Source organism: Cydia pomonella, chromosome 2, assembly GCF_033807575.1.
Source record: "Cydia pomonella isolate Wapato2018A chromosome 2, ilCydPomo1, whole genome shotgun sequence".
NCBI classification, from domain to species: domain Eukaryota; kingdom Metazoa; phylum Arthropoda; class Insecta; order Lepidoptera; family Tortricidae; genus Cydia; species Cydia pomonella.
In genome coordinates, this window is record NC_084704.1 from 21160489 (window position 1) to 21181674 (window position 21186).

Genomic DNA, 21186 nt, shown 5'->3' on the forward strand with positions numbered 1-21186 from the left:
TCCTTTTTCTAATGGTTTCAACTATTAATATATAATTTTGTCTTGAGTCATATGTATTTATGATAAGCCTCGCATTCCAATTTAAATGATCGGCAAACGGCCCGATTTGAAGAATGCACCACGATAACGATAAGTTCTGGTTTACATAAGTTCTCATTTAGATATCGTTTTTATGTCGTATAATTAACAGAAGCAGCTAGATTCGTAGAGCAGTAGAAATATCGTAGATAGATCTTATTGGGATTACAGCGGAATCAAAATAATCGTCAATTTTGACATGTCGTTTAGTTCTCGATCTTTTAAAAATCTTTCCAAGATCTTAAACGCGTCTCAATAATTCTTCGAATCGGGCCCAAAGAATATATTTGCCACCCCTTTAATTTCAAATAGTTAAACACTATTTGATTTATAATGCAGAAGCCAATTCAAACTTACATTTTAACATCATATTGATGTCATTTTATTCCTCCTGATTCCCAGAGGCCCTTATAAAGGCTTTATTCCAAAATTTAATTTTAACTTATATTAAAGATAAGGTTCCAAATTCAAGAACAAAACTTTTTAAGCTTTTGGGACTTAGGAGGATAATTTGACCGTGCATCTCGCTCGCACCAATACATGTACGGAATAGTACGAGCGAAATACAAGTACGAATGATAACTAAATTACATAATTTAGACATCAAAATTTATTTCTTGGCCATCAAAACAGATCGAATAACATAAATATTATAAATAATAATATCACGAAAACATACCTGTATTTCCAACATGATAGAATTTCCGCTCTACAATAAAATTGATCCATGAACGCAAATTACGATTACAGTGTGTGACACTCATATCAACTGCAATTTTTAAAATAAATGCGGGCATTTTCATAAAAAAAAAAACAAATCCCGATCTAAACTTGGCAATTTTTACATAAATTTTTGTATGGCAAAGAAAAACACCAAAATTTTGTATGTAAAACTGAAGACAACTCCTGATTTTAAGTCGAATTAACCCAAAATTTGTTAGTTTCTCTCGAATAGAAATCGAGTCCACTCCTGATATTTGGAGCATTTTTTGAAATGTTAAATTTTTCATACCGTCTAATTTTTTTCTGTCCCTCTAGGATGCGAAAAAAATACATTTTATTCCCTGCTGTCATAACAACATGACATGTCATTAACATGATTAGTACTATTGCAAAGTAGGAACTTTTGCAATAGTACTAATCATAGCCCTAGCTCAATGCATCAGTTTAACGATCCAGTGAGGAAATGCTGGTAGCGTCTTCGATACTATGCCGCAGGGGCCATTTATATATTTGTTTTAGTTTTATTTTAGATCTAATTTAGTAATATTTTAGATTTAGATTACTTATAGTTTTTATTATTAATTCTAATCATTGTTCGTACCAAATAAATGAAAAATTTAATAGCCCTGGTAAATGAAAATAAATGAGAAGCGTATACAATTGAAGTGTCACTGATCAACGTGATCGTAGACGTTCGTCATCTTCACGTTCGTCTCTCGATATTCCAGAATTTGTGAATTCACATCAAACCGTACGCCAGTTTGCTGCTGAAAAACAGCGAGCAATATTCGATTTTAATCGGAATGCCACTAAGTGATTCTGGTTCAAAATTCAAAGCGCGGGATCTAATATAAATTCGAAATACTTGGATTCCATTGTGTCCCTTTTCCTTCACTCCATTTTGTACTTCATGCCTCTCGCTATAATGCTCAAAATATAGTCTAGAAATCATTCACTCAAAGTTGAAGTAAAAATAAACTGATTTGCACACATAAATAATCCCATCGTTTTTTAATGCAATATTATTATAATTAGCTATTGGATAGTTAATAAAGTTTTTTTTTTACCCGTTAACAATGTTAACATCATGTCGCAGTCCTATCAATTGAAATCAAATTAAAAGGAGATCATTTATTTTCGGCCCACTTACTACTATCGCATTTACTGTTCATACGATTTTGTTAATTAAATATGCATATTATTAAGCAAAATATACATAATATTGGAGGCAAAAGAAACGCGAATTAGAATACGAAATAAAAAAAAAACATTTCCTTGTTCTTTTTGATTCCACGTTTTATTAAATACTCAAGGAGGCTATATAGTAAAATATCTTTTTGTGAAGATACAGCAATAAAAGTTTTGAAGTCCATAACGTCCTTATACCAATAACACAAGGCTTGCCTTCACCTAAACCGTGAGGACGTAAAGTTTTTTTTACTAAGGAGTTATATTCTCTTTGCACTTTTTTGCACTAAACTTGTTTATGGCGGCTAAATAAGTTTCTGTTTTGCTTTAACACTTACTACCCATGTCTGCTATGGAACCTTAAAGCAAGTATAGGTACTATAGATAGACTTGCTACATGCATGCGGCCGTGGCGAATGCGACGATAACAAATAGTACATTACGATACAAGTGCGAAAAATAGGAAATTCGAAACGAGTGGCGATAAATTAAAACACGACCGAAGGGAGTGTTTTAAATCGACACGAGTTGCGAATTACCTATTCGCACATGTATCGTACAACGTTTTACAGTACATATGGCCCTTTAAATGTTCGACACAGTAACGTAATATGCTACTTTTCGTACTAGTGCTATAAAGTAGCCCCATATGTACTGTAAAACATATTTTATCATTCCTGACAACATCCCACAAATAACCTACGTATAGGTAATGGTATAGGTACTAATCTAGAGCATTACACACCAAGCTTTGGTAAGGATACGCAATCCCAACCTTAAATAAATCATTATATTGTTGAAACTAGTGTTACAAATGGTCAGAGGGCCTACCGCGAAAACCGAAATTCACAAATTGCGGGGATCTTTCTCTTTTACTCTCACTAAGACCTAATTAGAGTGACAGAGAAAAATGCCCGCAATTGACGAACTTCGATTTTCGCGGTTATAAATTACAATGAACTAAAATGTAACATTTTATTGTATGATAGTACGATTTACATGTCAGATTTTGTCTATTTTCTTAAAAAGCCGCACTAATTTTATATTATAGTATGAATAGTATGCTTTTTGTTTATAAAAGTTTTTCTTGACAGGTTCTAGTTGTAATAGCACTATTTTTCAAAATTCCCGTTATATTATTTAGTACTTCTGTTTTTACCATCATAAATATATATCACAATCTACAAATTAAAACGATTCATTTCATAGAGGTATAGATAAGTATTACATGTATATTTCGATTTCAATTGCAATCAACACATTATTTGATGTTAACTAGATTTGGTCATGTGCATTGGTTGGTTGTTTGTTGGTGGGAAAACAGAACAGAGACAGTTAGTTATTACTCCAATGAACATCCCAGTTCTAAGACTAGCCTTGTAGTTTTCAAAGTGACCCGTGAGGCAGATTTCTCTAATATAGATAGTCTTCAGTAGGGGTAAGGCAATTGAATTGTAATGCATATACATACGTCTAATTTCCGCAGCGACGAAGTTTACATAGGTGGTTCATGAGGTATACTATATGATATGAGACAATTATTTACAATGTTTCACGCTTGTTTAGTTCTTATAGTTTATTTTTTCCGTTTAAGAGGAAAGATAAGGTTCTCTTCTTCATACAAACGTAGTCACCATTTTCCTCTCTGGAATAAACATCATAGAAAGTACATTTATAAAATTTAATGTATATTAACCATGCCTCTTCGTTTCACTTCCTTCGGTTTTCTATTTATTTATTATAAAAAAATCAACAACAATTTAACGAAGGGGCATAGATTGGTTATTGATATACAACGAATTGTCAACTACGAATACGTTTGAGTTTGTATGGAAAAGCGGTTTCGGGGCGGTCGTCCACTTTCGTCTTAGCTTAAATCTAACAGTTACGGTTCTTGAGATACCCGCTCTCGCTCCCGATCCTGCTGATAAACACAGACAAATTGCCGGCAAAGACTTAATAATAGGGTACTTACCGATTGTCATCCCTCGGAGTATGTCCTGAACCGTAAAAATAAGTAGGTTAGTCTACCTTACAAGTCTTAAGAGGCCTAAGTATACATACGTAGTTAAACGGCGAGTGCTCCGAGGAATTGTTCGGATTAATCCCTGCCTCTTCTTTTCGCCATCACCCTACGCGAGAACATTTCCATCCTCACCACTTAGATGGTTGGCAGTCCTCAACTGTGCAAAACTTTCTGTCTTGCACAGCTAAACTGTGGAATGAGCTGTCGCCTGCGGTATTTCCGTACCGATACGACCTTTAAACCTTCAAGAAAAGAGCGTACTCACATCTTAAATTCCGGCAACGCACTTACAACTCCTCTGGTGTTGCAGGTGTCCATGGGCGGCGGTAATCGCTTACCATCAGGTGATCCGTCTGCTCGTTTGCCGCCTCTATCATAAAAAAAGTAGTTACACTTGATTTGTTATTAATATAATATAGGTATAGTTCGTGTCATCCGCAATGACGCGCAGATTTATCAAATCCAATCTTTAATAACATGAGAATACGAGGCACGGCAGGCAAGGCACGCGTCTTCGTGAATGACACGATCTATAACAGGCATAGTTCATCTCGCGCTCAGCAATAAGCGTGAGCAAGATAATGTCGCATCAATGATAAATCAAGATCATTTGTCATTGATGCGACATATCAAGTTCTTAAAGACCTTCTAGATAGTATCAATTGATATTACGAAATTTGGCACGACAGCAATTTTGAAAGTTTCAGACATAAGACTGACTTCTCGCCTTAAGACGTTCTACGGTCTAGATTTCTGACTTGCAAATTTGGCTGTATTACGGCAGCTAAGTAAGCTGAGTAATCGGTCTCGTTTGTAGGATTAGCGCACTTCTGTAATCTGCTACCGCATGCACTGCGGTTGCGGACGCAGCTGCTTCAAGGGGACGTAATGGTTGGGGAGCCCAAGAGGGGATTTTTGTAGTTATTCTAGCGCGTCAGATTAAGATATGAGTGACATCTTGCGACCCCGTGGAGTCTACCTTTATCACATATCCGTCTATGTTGAGCTACGATTTGTTGAACCCCCCGCCAACCTGTTGGTTGGCGGGGGGTTCAACAAATCATTAAGCAGATTGTTGATTGGTTTAGTGGTGGAAATTAGTTCTATAATTGTGCTATTACTTAATCAGTCAATTATGTGTACGCGTTTTCTAAAGGAACCCACTAAATATCAGTTCGCCGGACGATATCTGCCTGTCAGTTATTCGCGTTTATCAGCTTTTGCGAATAACTGACAGGCTGATATCGTCCGGTGCACTGGTAATCAGTGGGCCCCTTTAATCTGGCGGTTACAATGTGAAAATCGGGCGAAGAACTTGTGATCATCAGATTAAGGAAATGCGTACAAATAATTGGCAGATTAAGTTATAGAACAATTAAAAAAGCGGCCAAGAGCATGTGAGCATGAGCGGCCGTCACAATAAGCTAAACTGGAGCTTAAAGTATAGTAAATTGTTAACCAAGGGATGAAACGGTACCTTTCACCCGAGTTAAACAAATAGGCAAATTTGCATAATCAGTACCTAATTAAAGTAAGTCTTTTTACTATGAAGGGGAAACTTTTTGCGATAACTCAAAAACAGCTAAACTGATCATGTCCGCTATAGTTTTCATTTAATGTATTTCGTAAGCTCTACTTCCACGATTTTTTTCATATTTTTTGGACCTATGGTTCAAAAGTTAGAGGGGGGGGACACATTTTATTTTTCTTTCGGAGCGATTATCTCCGAATATATTCACTTTATCAAGAAATGTTTGTTGAAGACCCCTATTAGTTTTGAAAGACCTTTCCAACAATACCCCACACTGTAGGGTTAAAGCAAAAAAAAAAAATTCACGCCCCATTTACGTGTAGGGGAGGTACCCTAAAAAAAAAAATTAGATTTTATTGTACGACTTTGTCGGCTTTATTGATTTATATATCCATGCCAAATTTCAGCTTTCTAGCACTAACGACCACGGAGCAAAGCCTCGGACAGACAGACAGACAGACAGACAGACGGACATGGCGAAACTATAAGGGTTCCTAGTTGACTACGGAACCCTAAAAAATGAACCTGGACCAAAATGACCAAATCCACAATCTACTTAACAATTTTATTAGCCCTCCGAAATTTAACAAAAAAAAAAACTGTAGGTAGACGCTTTTGCTCAACGGAAAATAAATGTAATCTTTCAATTCCAATAGATCCCTACGATGCTCAATAGTAACTACACATTTAGCATCGCCGGCTCCTCAGCTACAATTCATTTGTATGACGGTATGTAATAAGGTTGATGGCTGGTATAAACTTATTTCGGAAGTGAGAGTGACGATTCTGTTCAACCATGTTTTTGGTAAATTTGATTTAAATTATCTCATTATGATTAAAGTACTTCGTATGCTAAAAAATATTGAATAATATTCCAGTAAGAATATTCCGGTATATAAAAATACTATGCTACTTACCTATAGCATGCTTTGTTTACCACGTTCCGTCCCTTTGGTGACCTACCTATTTTTAAAAGAGGATTTCTCAAGCGGTCAACAGGGGTAAGGTTCGATAGAGGTAAATGCGCTTAAGATGGAGTGATGCAATTTCATCAGAGACACATCCTCTTTTACTTACTATACGTAATTTTACTTCGGTGAAGTAATTTTATTAGAAAATAGGTACTTTGAATCCACAAAATAAAGTTGTTTTTATACAATTACACTACGTTTCTGATTTCTTCAATAGGAAACTAGCGGGTAAGTAGTTACCTATTTAAATTCTAATGTTCTACTGTGTATACTACGCCCCTATTGCCCCGTTTATTGAACGAATTATCTATAGGCAAGCAAGAAGTTATTTGACATCTGATATAATATTCTTGAAATAGAAAGCAGATGAACATTGTATAAGATTCGGCAAAGGATCGTGCAGACAGCGACGCTATTTATTATGCGCAAGGCGTGAAACACCAATTTCCTGGTTCCGATGCGGTATCCGGTTACAGCTCTATGAACTTTTCGTCGAACATTATTTATGTATTTATTTTCTATACTGTACTTTTATTTGTCATTTCCTCACAAACACACAATCGTGGACAAATAATGACATACAGTTTGAAGATTTTTTATTTCATGACACAACACCTATAGTGGAGAGGAAGTAAGTGTAAAATGCCATATGCACTTTAGTCTCTGGCGATGCCGTTTGGCACAATTGTTCTTTGAGTCAGACAACGCTGATCTAGGCCAGTAGCCATGAGATCGTATCGTGGCTACCTCCAAAAATGAGGGGGAAACTAGGGCAAGTTACATATCATTTTCTTTTTCCATATAGTAAATTATATGGGATGAGCAATTCAATTTTGAAATAATCTGTTTGCCTTTTTATCTCAAGTGCTCATCAAGACGAATCTGATGACAAAAACAGCGTGTGCCTATGTTGCACCAAACCTGAGTTCCACCAGGTACTGCTAGGGTTCAGCATCAGCTCTATCTTGGATACTGCTGTCCCAAGTGCTCATCATGACGAGTCGGATGACGAAAACTGCGTGTGCCTATGTTGCACCAAACCTGAGTACCACTAGGTACTGCCAAGGTTCAGCATCAGCTCTATTTGGGATACTTCTCTCCCAACTGCTTATCAAGACGAGTCAGATGACGAAAATAGCGTGTGCCTATGTAACACCAAACCTGAGTTCCACCAGGTACTGCCAGAGTTCAGTATCAGCTCTATCTCGGGTACTGCTCTCCCAAGTGCTCATCAAGACGAGTCGGATGACCAAAATAGCGTGTGCCTATGCTGCAACAAACCTGAGTTCCACTAGGTACTGCCAGGGTTTAGGATCAGCTCTATCTTGGGTACTGCTCTCCCAAGTGCTCATCATGACGAGTCGGGTGACGAAAACAGCGTGTACCTATGTTGCACCAAACCTGATTTCCACTAGGTACTGCGAGGGTTCAGCATCAGCTCTATCTTGGATACTTCTCTCCCAAATGCTCATCAAGACGAGTTAGTTGACCGTAACAGCGTGTGCCTATGCTGCACTATACCTGAGTTCCATTAGGTACTGCCAGAGTTCAGGATCAGCTCTATCTCGGATACTTTTATCACAAGTGCTCAAGACGAGTTAGTTGACCGTAACAGCGTGTGCCTATGCTGCACCATACCTGAGTTCTATTAGATACTGCCAGAATTCAGAATCAGCTCTATCTTGGGTACTGCTCTCTCAACTGCTCATCAAGACGAATCTGATGACAAAAACAGCGTGTGCCTATGTTGCACCAAACCTGAGTTCCACCAGGTACTGCCAGGGTTCAGCATCAGCTCTATCTTGGATACTGCTGTCCCAAGTGCTCATCATGACGAGTCGGATGACGAAAACTGCGTGTGCCTATGTTGCACCAAACCTGAGTTCCACTAGGTACAAAATCGATTTCAAATAAGGAGATACCTACTCCATTTTAACCTATATATGTACTTACATGGATACAAGCACTTAACTGTTGTCCACAAAGCAGACATCTTTGGTTTAAAAATCTGTGTCAACTGATCATTTAAATGATGTTTTAATTACTTGATAGAAGGTATTATTTATCGATATTCACATTTGACCTTACCTTATAGTACGATGGCTGAACTGCGCGTTCTGCGCCCTCTATCTCAAAAACCGTTAATCGTGTGATAAAATGTTTCAAGCATAATTTGTTGCATATTTATGCTCTTCAAGTGACAACATCTCATATTTCTTACCCTATTTTTTTTTAGTTCTCTACATTTTAAATGAAACGAGGAATACGCCGATAGTTTATTCTTTTTAATACAGCTTGTATTAAAAAAAAATGTGTAGTTATTCTAAAATAGCGTAACTCCAGTTCTACACCAGAAGCTAATCTTGTCTCGATTGGAAAAAAGTCAATCAATCAATTTTTCATGTTATGGCTCCATTAAGGTGTTGATGATTCTGCCAATGTCGAGGTTGGATAAGACACGGCTTGGAAAAAAGTCATGACTTACCTAATTAATTTGACGTTGTCATTGTCAAGGTTTTAAACTGGTTTTAAATCAATTTTGGTAAAAATATCAGATGTCTACGAAGATCTTGGATATAATAACGGATACTGATACATGAATACGATACCTGGCTTTCATACGGATTTGATGGACCGACGGATAAACAATAACGAATTTAATGTAATTAAATGTTTATGCCATGTCTTCGACGAATCATTTTTGCAGTAGGTAAAGGTAGGACGAAACAATGTTTGGTATACTTTGGGGGAGTATATTATATACTTCATCGATCCATACGTCTTTGTCCATTTTAAAAACGATTTCTCGATAATTATGCAAATAAATTTTTATTTGTTTTGAATTTCAATAATAACGTCGTATTATTGACAATGTGATATCCAATATTATGACAGCATTTTTTTTCTGATGAATGACAATGGCATTTCACCTATTGTGCCGGAGAATTAGTAAAATTACAACAATTGTTTTATTCTTTTGTATTTCTTGTAATAAGCGATATTAAATTTATATTAATATATTGCAGTGAAGAGAAGAGATCAGAAACCTTTTTTTTCCAAAGCACTTGTACTATTTCAGGTGTGATAAAAATGAAATGTTGTCAAAGTTCAAAGTTTAAAGTTTTTTTATTGTATGTAAGAATCAGGTTACATTGTAGGTCGAATATACAATTGCATATTTGTCACACCGAAACTTTACCTTTTCAGGTGTACATACATGTACAGTATACACATATAATTATGTTAACATATTTACTTACATACTAGTAACACTCATCAGAAACTTAGATAATCATTAATACAGTAAAAACATTCTTTTATAAGCCACGTTTTTAATAAAGTCAATTTCTTTCTACTAGTTATAAAAACTATGCTATCGGCAAAAAAACTATTTTTTTGATATTGGACGCGTCGGATGTTATTCAAGCATCCGACGCGCACACGATATGTGCTAAGATTTATAAGAAACACCTTTCGAACTCTACAATTAATGTTTAAAAGAGTTTCCAGCTTTCTGGGCGTAATATGTCTGGGCAAGTGAGTCTTCGTGTTGGCCGTATGGCACACTAACGTGAGCTTTAGTAAAATTATGTAGGGACGAGTATCTTTCAATTATCCTTATATAGCACACTAAGCTAATAATACATTGTGCAACGAGGGGGTAAATGAAATTTTGGGCACGAGGGAATTAAAGACCCGAGTTTGCAACATTCTTACCCCCGGAGTTACACAGAATGTTTTTCACCACACTTGTGAAGAAAAAACTAAATTTTAAGCGGAATTATTCTTAAATACGGTGACATATCAAACATTCGTCCGCCATATTGTCATTTGTTGACAGGTTATGCATCTAAGGCACAGACCTATTCGGCATTCAGCCACGGTTGAAAATTATGTAAAAATATTTTTCCTACTCCTCTACTGTTATCTGTCATTTATACATTCATTAACAGGAATATAAGAGCATACACAAAAGGTTTCAAGAAAAGTCTGTATTGTCTATTCCTCATAACAGCACTCGTGCTTTAAAATCGCTATAACGTTACTACGATTAATGGCTACCAACCTAACAAAATCAAAACTAATACAGTTTCAAACTAAGTGCATTGCTGCCAACTTACAAAATATTAATTTGGTTGCATTCTACTATGCCTTGTTACGCGCCCGGCCCGCCGTGGCCCGGTCGGTCGGCGACACCTTCTCGTAACTCATGAGGCCCTGGTACTTGCTACTTGCTAAATTAAATTTTTGGACAGCTTTTTCTCAATTTTGGCCACCGTAGCCTACGGAGACTAACAAGCGACGCTAAGCGGTCTTCGTAGTCTATGGGTGTTGCTATATTACAGGTGTCACATGCGTGTTTCTGACTTATGAAGTAATTATTTTTACTATGCAACCAAATGAATATTTTGTAAGTTGGCAGCAATGCACTTAGTTTAAAACTGTATTCGTTTTGGTTTTTTTAGGTTGGTAGCCATTAATCGCAGTAACGTTATAGTGGTTAAAAGCACAAGAGCTTTTATGAGGAATAGACAATATAGACTTTTCTTGAAACCTTTTATGTATGTTCTTATATTCGTGTTAATGAATGCATAAATGACAGATAACAGTAGAGGAGTAGGAAATAGTATTTTATGCAACAGTTGTATAAGAAGGGTCAAAAAAGGCGAGTGGCGTGAGTTACAATGTGAGCCGGAGCCGAAGGCGTAGGCGAACATTGTAAAGGAATACGCCACGAGAATTTTTTGACCTACTTATACAACGTTGCATACAATATTTTTCCTACGAGTCAACAAAAATAAATCTTAATTTAGGTAAACAAATTACAGCAAAAGTATATAGCCAAGACGCGCGAGCATACCTTGTTACGCGCCCGGCCCGCCCCGGGCCGCGGCCGGCCGGTCGGCGACACCTCCTCCTAACTCATGAGGCCCTGGTACTTGCTACTTGCTAAATTAATTTTTTGCACAGTTTTTTCTCAATTTTGGCCACCGTAGCCTACGGAGACTAACAAGCAACGCTAAGCGGTCTTCGTAGTCTATGGGTGTTGCTATATTACGGGTGTCACATGCGTGTTTCTGACTTATGAAGTAATTATTTTTACTATGCAACCAAATGAATATTTTGTAAGTTGGCATCAATGCACTTAGTTTAAAACTGTATTCGTTTTGGTTTTGTTAGGTTGGTAGCCATTAATCGCAGTAACATTATAGCTTATAAAAGCACAAGAGCTTTTATGAGGAATAGACAATATAGACTTTTCTTGAAATCTTTTATGTATGTTCTTATATTCGTGTTAATGAATGCATAAATGACAGATAACAGTAGAGGAGTAGGAAAAAGTATAAAACTCATTTATGCTACTTGGTTTGTGTAAGTTACATAATTTAAAAAAAAATGTTTAACTTCCTAGGGAGTCATAGCTTTTTTCACAATCCATAAGTCCCGCGGGAAGAATATTGATCTTTATCCTTCAGTACACCTGCATGAACTAAGATAAAACTAACTAAATAAGTATTCGTCCGTAAGCAGTTCGTAATGAGGAAATAAGGAATTGGCAAATGTTCGTTAACTAAACGTTATGCGATAAGTTGGTTGGGAAATGAAATCAGGTGATTTTTTTTTCCCGAAATGGCAATACACCAGTAAATTAGATTTCACGACATTATTTGCGCAATTCCAAAAAGGCATTTGCTAAGTCAGTCGATCTCGATCCTATAAGAAATACGAGAGACATTACCGGTCGCGCCGGAGAAGACACATCGCCGTAGTTCACGATAGCTAGCATGTAACACTGAACGTGAAGGAGGAAACTTGGTAGGTGAGCGACCTATTTATAACTACATTGAAAACTTATGATTTTTTTAAATATATTTAAAAGGTGACAAAAAAACCAAAATCTATTTATTTAGCACATAATCATTCCTTGTTTGCATTAGATTTATTTTCGAATTGCGAAAATTTGAGCATATTTCAAGCTTTCGTTCGCAACTTAAATGGTTGCCTATCCGTTTCCGCTGTAACACGAATATGCTTTCCCTCCTGTATGCCAATGCCACACTATTTCATCCTATGACTCCTTCTTACCTCAAAACCCGGTTTAAATTTATTTCCTCCATTAGATGCTCTCAAAATCTGCTACTAATTCCCCCGTCTTTTTCAAAGTTTTACAAAAAAACTACTAAATACTACTAAAAACTTTATAAATATTTGTAATGTTTTCACGGTAATTTCACGTGTCACTTAAACTGATGTAATTTTTCCATTGTTATTAATAATTTTTTTCATTGTTATTTATTAATACCTTGTACGGCATGGCGTTTTAGCTTATCTGACATTTAATTTCTGTCTTACACGTAAATAGCGCTAGTAGTTGTCGCAAGTGGATGCGTTCAGTTTTACGAGACTGTGCCGTACAGTTGCAATCGTGGCCCACAAATGGTCTCGCCGGGAGATCAGAGCTGACCTTCCGGTCAGCATTATGCTGAGGCGAGCCCATTTCGTGGTAAATAATGTCAATATGGTGTTAGTCTTTTTACTCTTTTTTTTTTTGTAATTAAGTTTTACCACGACTATAAATGATTTATGATTTAAAAACTCTTTCAGTTTTCTCGCTGTCTGGCTTTAAAATGCTCTGTCCATTGATATCAAGCGTACTGAATCGCACCCTATTTTTAAAGATCATTATTTGTATCTTTTATAAAATGTAGTAGTTTTCTTAAAACTTCTTGTTGTTATGATTTCCTTTGGGATATTGTTTACTTCCGTGAGACACAGATATAAGGGGTATTCTTCACTAAAATAAACTTCACAGGATACTGAATAATAATTGTATTCACTTTCTTTACACAATTCGTTTTTATAATAAATTATTTTTACATCCGGCACTCAACTCTAAGCGTCTGCACTGTTCGACTGCTGTCAAGGCAATGAGCCGATGACTGGGTCTGCCCCTTTTATTATCGCTCGGCAACCGTCGAAACAAGTTGTAGAAGGCGCTGGACGGATATAGTCAAATAACAACTGTACTAATGACTTCTTGGTTTGCCGAGGGATAATCAAGTGACTTGCACGTAGTAAATTAAACATATATTAATTACTTATAAATTATTAATAAATAAGCTAACAGTTCGGCCATCCTGTTTGTAGCAAGTCCCATTGCTACACAAATGTTAAACTTTAATAATCACAAATGCCATAATCAAAATTCATAATTTCTACAGATGCAAGGATAATATTTTAATAATTAATACCGTTAGCATAATATTTAAATCTCATAACAATAACCTGTTAATGTTGAATTATTAATTGTAAATATAAATGAATTAGAAAACGCCACATCTACCTATAAGATTTAAGTATATCCACATATTATCATATTTGAATCATATAATATATATTCTATTCAACGTTACCAAATCACAATGAATATGATTAGCTATAAAATAGATGACATTTTATTTCATTAAACTATATAATATCAATTCAATTAGATGGGTTATTGTTCATGATCACTACTAGAACATCCAGTATCAACATCGCTATCGAATTCTCTTACAAAATTTAACCAGGGTTGAATTTTATCGAGTGCTACCACATTTTCATACCTGCGACCTTTCTTCTTTGTTAAGGGGGTATCTCCTATAAGGTATCTATCATTAGGGAGAACTTTCAAGATACGATATGGTCCCTGGTACTTACTTACAAGCTTTTGTGACTTTCCATCATGTGGTACTTGTCTCTTTACGCGCACCAGATCACCTTCCCTGTAAGTCGTACCGGGTTTTCGGCTTTTATTAAACCTTAGTGCATCTTTATTTTGCTGCTCAGTTATTTTTTGTTTAGCCTGTTCTCTAACATCATTTAGGTCTTCCGTATTTACAACATTTAGCGTGTCTCTTATGACAGAGTTCAGTATCCCTTGCGAATTACTTGTAACATTGAATCCAAATAGAAGTTCAGATGGAGTTTTCTGAGTAGTTTTATGCGTTGTGGTGTTCAGACCTACCTGAATCTCGGCAACGTATTGGTCCCAATCCTTCTCATCTTTGCCATGTGTGGAGGTAGATAAGGCATTAAGGATTGTTCTATTAAATCTCTCTACTTGGCCGTTGGCCCGGGGAGTAGCCACGGCATTCTCAATATGTTTAATGCCATGAGATGAGACGAATTCTTTGAACGTCTTGCTTGTGAAGCTAGTTCCTTTATCTGTAATGAGACGGGTTGGTACTCCGAAATAACTTATGTGCTCTTTAATTACTTTGATAGAGGTAGCTGACTTTGTGTTCTTGACAGGGGTTATGTTTGCGTACTTTGTGAAGCCATCTATAATTACAAGAAGGTAACAGTGTCCTTTCTTGCTCTTTACAAAAGGGCCTAAGTGATCGGCGTGAATAGTATGGAAAGGTATACTGACCTTTTCTATAGGGTGTAGTTCGCCTTCCCGTTTACCTCCCGGTTTTTTGTGATGTGCGCATTCTAGACATGACGCAACATACTTTTTAACAAACCTTCTCATTTTGGCGAACCAATAATGTTTCTGTATCCGTTGAAGTGTTTTATCGAACCCACAATGTCCGACATCGTCGTGGTTTTTTTTGAAGTATTTGCCAACGAACACTCTTGGGCACTACCCATTTTAATTCGTCAGCCACGATGCGGTAGACACGGTCATTTTTGAGTTTATAATTATTAAGGTAGTCAATTACCTGTTCGGAATTTGGGTCGTTGAGGGTTTCCTTTATTTTTTTAATTTCTGTATCCGCGCTCTGGACAGTCGAGATCCAGTCTTGGTCACTTACTTCCGTAGTGAGTAGTACATCAAGAACGTGAGATTCTTGTACACCGTCATCAACAGGGTGGCGACTAAGTGCATCTGCGTGTAGCATGCGTGCGCCGGGTCGATATTCGATGGAACAATCATATTCTTGTATTTGTACCCACCATCTCGCCACCCGTGGAATAACGTCGCGTTTGGTGAGTGTATATCTGAGGGCATTGCAATCTGTAAAGATTTTAAATGATATACCTACCAGATACACCCTGAAGCGATTCAGTGATGCTATTACAGCGAGAGTTTCTTGTTCGTACGAGTGAAGTTTGCGTTCCTCGGGAGTAGTCTTGCGACTAAAGTAGGAAATCGGTTGGAAAATTCCGTTCGAATTAGCTTGGAGTAATATCCCTGCAATGCCATCTTTGCTGGCATCCGTGTGCAGCTGGGTATCCGCCTTTGGGTCATATAGGGCTAGAAGTGGTCTCTGAGTCAGTAGAGCTTTGATATCATCAAAAGCTTTCCTTTGTGGTTCTCCCCATACCCATGTAGATCCCTTTCGTAGTAAGTCTGTCAATGGGGATGTTATGAGAGCGTAGCCCTTGATAAAACGTCGGAAAAATCCTGACAGTCCAAGAAACTGTCTTACCTCGTGCTGATTCCTTGGTGTAGGGAAGTTGGAAACAGCATCAGTTTTTCTAGATCCAGGCCGAATGCCTTCAGCGCTGACCTCGAACCCAAGAAAGTCGATCTGATTCTGGAAGAAATTGCACTTACTTAATTTTAGCGTTAGTCCTCCTTCCTTTAGTAAGTTAAGTACTTCTTCCAGCCTTTGTAATCCCTCATCAACATCTTTTGATGGGATTAAAATGTCATCCATATAGACAATGGCGTACTTAACTTTGGCTTCCGACAAAATTTTGTTTATTGTCCTCTGGAACACTGACGGCGCATTAACTAGTCCGAATGGCATTCGGTTATATTCATATTGTCCGTCAGGTGTGACAAAAGCAGTTTTGTGCCGTGACTCCTCCGAAATGGGGATCTGATAGTATCCCGATGCTAAATCCAGGGAAGTGAATAATGTGTTTCCAGAAAGCTGGTCCAGCTGATCTTCAACTCTGGGGAGTGGGTAATGATCCTTCTTAGTTTTGCGGTTAAGGGCCCTATAGTCCACGCACAATCGCTTCTCGCCGGTCTTCTTTTGGACTAATACTATAGGGCTCGCATATGGTGACGAAGACTCCCTTACGATCCCACTATCAAGCATTTCTTGAACCATATTTCTTACCAGTGTTCTTTCGGCGTGTGACATGCGGTACGGGCGGTAAACGACCGGAGTTGACTCTTCAAGTTCGATAACCATTTCTGATACCTTCGTGAAACCTAGATCACCGAGACCTTTCGAAAAACAATCGCCGAATTTCGATAAAAGTTGTTGAAGTTTCAAACGTTCTTCTTTGTTCACATTTGTACCACAGTTAACTGACGCATCAACTTCCTTTTCGTCGAATGTCACTCCACAACAGTCGTATGTGGTGTCGTCGCCGTCGTCGGTTGGCTGGAACTCAGCACGCGTCAGAAGAAAACCACTGTTCAGAGTAATTACGTCAGACGATGCATTCAGAAGGAGCAGTGTGCTGGTACCGGAGTTGATGTCGTATTGTCCTGGGAGCAAGTAATATTTCTTTCCTTCTGCTCCTCTTAGTGAGCCGTTAATGGTAATTGTTCCAGTAACGAGAGACGTCGATTCCACAGTGACTGGTGTCAACATATTGCATGGCAGGGAGACTTGGTTACGTACCTTCAGGTGTAACTTGCCATTTGCAGTCTTGATGAAGATAAGTTCCTTTGAAGTTTTAATTATTGTGATGTCCGGTTTTTCCGTGAAGGAATGGCCCAGTAAAACTGGTCGTTTAATCACATGGTTTTCAACGACATATAGATCAATAACTTCCTTTATGCCTTGAACTTCAACACTGCCTGTTACTATACCCACAGGTGATACCAAATTAGCTCCAACGGTGTTCAGCACTGGGAGTTCCTCGGACGTGTCAATGTCCAGATTCAACTGTTTGGCTGCATTAATTGTTATTAGCGAGCATTCGCTGCCGAGATCTACGAAACATTTAATCATTGAGTTGTTGACCTTGACGTCCATTTTATATTTATTATTTGTATCACCCATGTGTACTGCGGCAACCTGCTTCTCCTTACGCTCTTTCCCTCGTGATTCCTCCACTTTCACATCGTTAGACTCGCGCAGTCGCTTAAAACAGTGTTCTGCCAAGTGATTCCTTTTGTCGCAATACGTGCATGTGGCAGCAGGTTTCTTACATTTACTGGCGCGGTGTCCAGTTTCACTGCAATTAAAACATACCTCGCCGTTGTTAGAGTTGTCTTTCGACGTGTCCTTCGACATCTGAGGCCGGGCAGATTTATTCCTGTAGTCATTTTGGCGAAACTTTCGAGAAGAATCTTGAATGTCTCTATCCCGTATCTGTCCCACCTTCACTGTTCTAAAGTACTTCAAGACTTGTTCAGGTTCAGAGAACTGGGCTGCTTGGGCACCTACCTTTACCGCGCGGTCATCTACGCCGTAGAGAATACAATCAACAGCTTGTCTTCCGTATATTTTGCACCTGTTTAAGAGATTTACCTTCGCATAGTAGTACTGTTCCAGTGATTCTCCAAAACGGGCCCTTTTTGAGAGCATTTCTGTAAGAATCTCGGCGTAATCCTCGCGACAGGGAAATGATTCGATGAGTTTTTTCTTCCAGTCGGGCCATGTGAATAAAACGCTAGATAGACCTTGGTACCAAGTTTTTGCAACGCCTGTGAGTTTGGGGAGAGCATAGTGAATCAATTCTCTATCGTCCCATTGGTATATACTGGCGCATTCTTCGACCTTTGTAAGCCAATTTATTACAGTCTGTTCCTTGGACATTGGGTCAAATTCGGGTACAACATTAGTATTAAAGGAAAGTTTCGGTTTATCAGATCGTTTGATTTGCTTCAACACATGAAGAAACTTATCTAGGACAGCAGAGTCGCGATATTCCCCGTTTGATTTCGATAACCTTGGCCGTTTTATATATCTATCGTAGTGTTCACCAGATTCTTCTGACGAGCTGTGTCGATGTTGGCGATTGACTCTTTCCGACGGACTGTGTCGACGTCTGCGGCTGCCTCTTTCTGACGGGCTGCGTGGATATCTGCGGCCTGACGGACTGTGTCGATGTCTGCGGTTACCTCTTTCTGACGGGCTGCGTGGATATCTGCGGCTGTCTCTTTCTGATGGACTGCGACGATGTCTGCGGCTGCCTCTACCTCTTCTGTAACCGTAGTTTTCATTTTCGTAACCGTAATCTTTTGACCTATGTGCTCCTAGGTCATTATGGTACAGCGGCTGGCTTCGTGATCTAGGTGATGGTGATATGTCGTGGTACATTACCTGGTCCCGTGACCTGGGCGCTTCCGGGCTGCCGTAATACGATCCCTGACCCTGCTGCCTGGGCGCTTCTGGGATATAATAACATGAACCCTGGCCCTGTGACCTGGGCGCTCCTGGGCTGTCGTAATACGAACCCTGGCCCTGTGACCTGGGCGCTCTTGGGCTGTCGTAATACGAACCCTGGCCCTGTGACCTGGGCGCTCTTGGGCTGTCGTAATACGAACCCTGGCCCTGTGACCTGGGCGCTCTTGGGCTGTCGTAATACGAACCCTGGCCCTGTGACCTGGGCGCTCCTGGGCTGTCGTAATACACTCTCTCGCCGTTGTGATAAGAGTCCTGGCCCCGCGACCTAGGTGTTTCTGGGCTGTTGTAAGACAAGTCCTGGCCTTGTGACCTGGGTGTCCCTGGGTCATCGTCCGCCTCCATTCGTGTGTAGCGTGGTAAAAAAAAATCTTTTAGATTTTTTGTGATCCCTTCTTCTGAGTTATAAGGGGTATTCTTCACTAAAATAAACTTCACAGGATACTGAATAATAATTGTATTCACTTTCTTTACACAATTCGTTTTTATAATAAATTATTTTTACATCCGGCACTCAACTCTAAGCGTCTGCACTGTTCGACTGCTGTCAAGGCAATGAGCCGATGACTGGGTCTGGCCCTTTTATTATCGCTCGGCAACCGTCGAAACAAGTTGTAGAAGGCGCTGGACGGATATAGTCAAATAACAACTGTACTAATGACTTCTTGGTTTGCCGAGGGATAATCAAGTGACTTGCACGTAGTAAATTAAACATATATTAATTACTTATAAATTATTAATAAATAAGCTAACACAGACATATTTAATATGTTACAAGGGGTCTCTCACGTATTATATATTATTGGGGTATTTGTGATTCAGCGAAAAGTACGAGAGGCTATCGAAATTAGTTGTCATCCAAATTTTAACCGTGATTGTGGTTGGTCAGTGCCTCCGAGCTGGAAAACTGTGTTGGGTACTATGTCGGTGGACAGTGTGGATGAATCATTAGCCAATGATACGTCATGTGTGTTGTGTGTAACCCATTATTTGACAATAATGCCGTAAACGAGGGTAGTTTCTTTTTTTCACGTTTTAATCCCATGTTCCATGTCGTTCGATAGGTCTTTTTTAAATTATTTTTTTCGTTTAAATCATATGGTGTGGTGTGTAGTGTCGTTGAATAGGTCTTTTAAAATGGATAGGGGTTCCAACGAGCATTTTTTGATAATGTGTATATTTTCGGAAGTAGCCGCTCCGAATAATAAGTGCCCCCCCCCCCCCCTCTTACTTTTAAACCATGGGTCCAAAAATATAAAATAAAACGTGAAAGAAAAGCTTAATAAATACTTTAAATGAAAACTATAGCAAACTTCTTAGTAATAAACGTACAAAGCGCTGCGGTGGAACTCCCTTTTGAGAAGGCAAACTACGGAACCCTACACTGAGCGTGGCCCGACTTGCTCTTGGCCGTTTTTTTTTAAGTGTGCAATTAATGATATTATTATTATTCCTGGCATAGCAGAGATAAACTAACTCATAGCAAGTTTTTAAACAAATTATAAAAGTCCGAGAACGGTGTAAATAATAAATATATTTTTCTCTTATATATTTAAAAGACAATGAAATAAAGAATAAGTTTTGGTTTTATTGTAGTAAAAGTTTAATAGAATTTAAGCGGCTCAGAAGTTGTAGGAAAGTTCTTTATTATATTGTTTTTCACCTTTTAAAACATATTAAGAGAACAAATAAAAACGTAAGAACTGCCAATTCCTGGTAAATACAATATAACCCTATTTAAAAAATAATTAAAGAACCCCCTGTAGCCCCTATAGTTGCGGTTGTACACGACATAAAAAGGACAAATATGGTTATCTCTTAAACAAAGGTTTCCTTTGGCAGAATTAATCTTTGTGTTCCTAAGATGTATTTAAGAAGTGGACCCATCCAGATTTTTGATGCATGTGGGACCCCTCCCAGAGGGTTTTCAGCCTCGCTCGGCGAGGTCTAAGGTTGAAATAACGTTTTAAGTGTAGGTACTGAGTCAAGTTTGGGATCATTTTCAACCAAATCAAAGATAGTAGAAGTATGGGCTACATACCAAATTTCATCTATATAGGTTTAGTGGTTATTGATTCCTCATACAAACTCCCACCCCCCCTTTTCACCACCTTAAATATGATTTCTGGGATAAAAGCTATCTTATATCCTTCTCCGGGACTCAAACTACCTCTAAACCAAATTTCAACTAAATCAGTTCAGCGGTTTAAGCGTGAAGCGTGAAATATATTTTTTTAATAAGTTTTTACTTCGAAACGGATTTCGAATTTGATTGATTGATTCGAAACGGTGTCAATATGATACCTATAAATGAATTCAGCATCACCAATTAATACAAAAACCATATGAAACGTGGCCTTGCAG

The 21186-nt window shown here is 38.3% G+C and overlaps 2 protein-coding genes across 4 annotated transcripts in view; one reads left to right on the forward strand and one right to left on the reverse strand.

Moving 5' to 3' along the window:
- The window catches only part of LOC133534628 (ATP-binding cassette sub-family G member 1-like), a 202273-nt gene that overhangs the window by 28855 nt on the left and 152232 nt on the right, over positions 1 to 21186 (forward strand). The window lies entirely within an intron of this gene.
- On the reverse strand, positions 14016 to 19188 carry LOC133515611 (uncharacterized). The gene is made up of 3 exons (XM_061848182.1): positions 16065 to 19188; positions 15132 to 15521; positions 14016 to 14842 (listed from the first exon to the last, which is right to left on the reverse strand). Exons 1-3 carry the CDS (start codon positions 19165 to 19167, stop codon positions 14016 to 14018), a joined length of 4320 nt encoding a protein of 1439 aa, XP_061704166.1. The 5' UTR covers positions 19168 to 19188.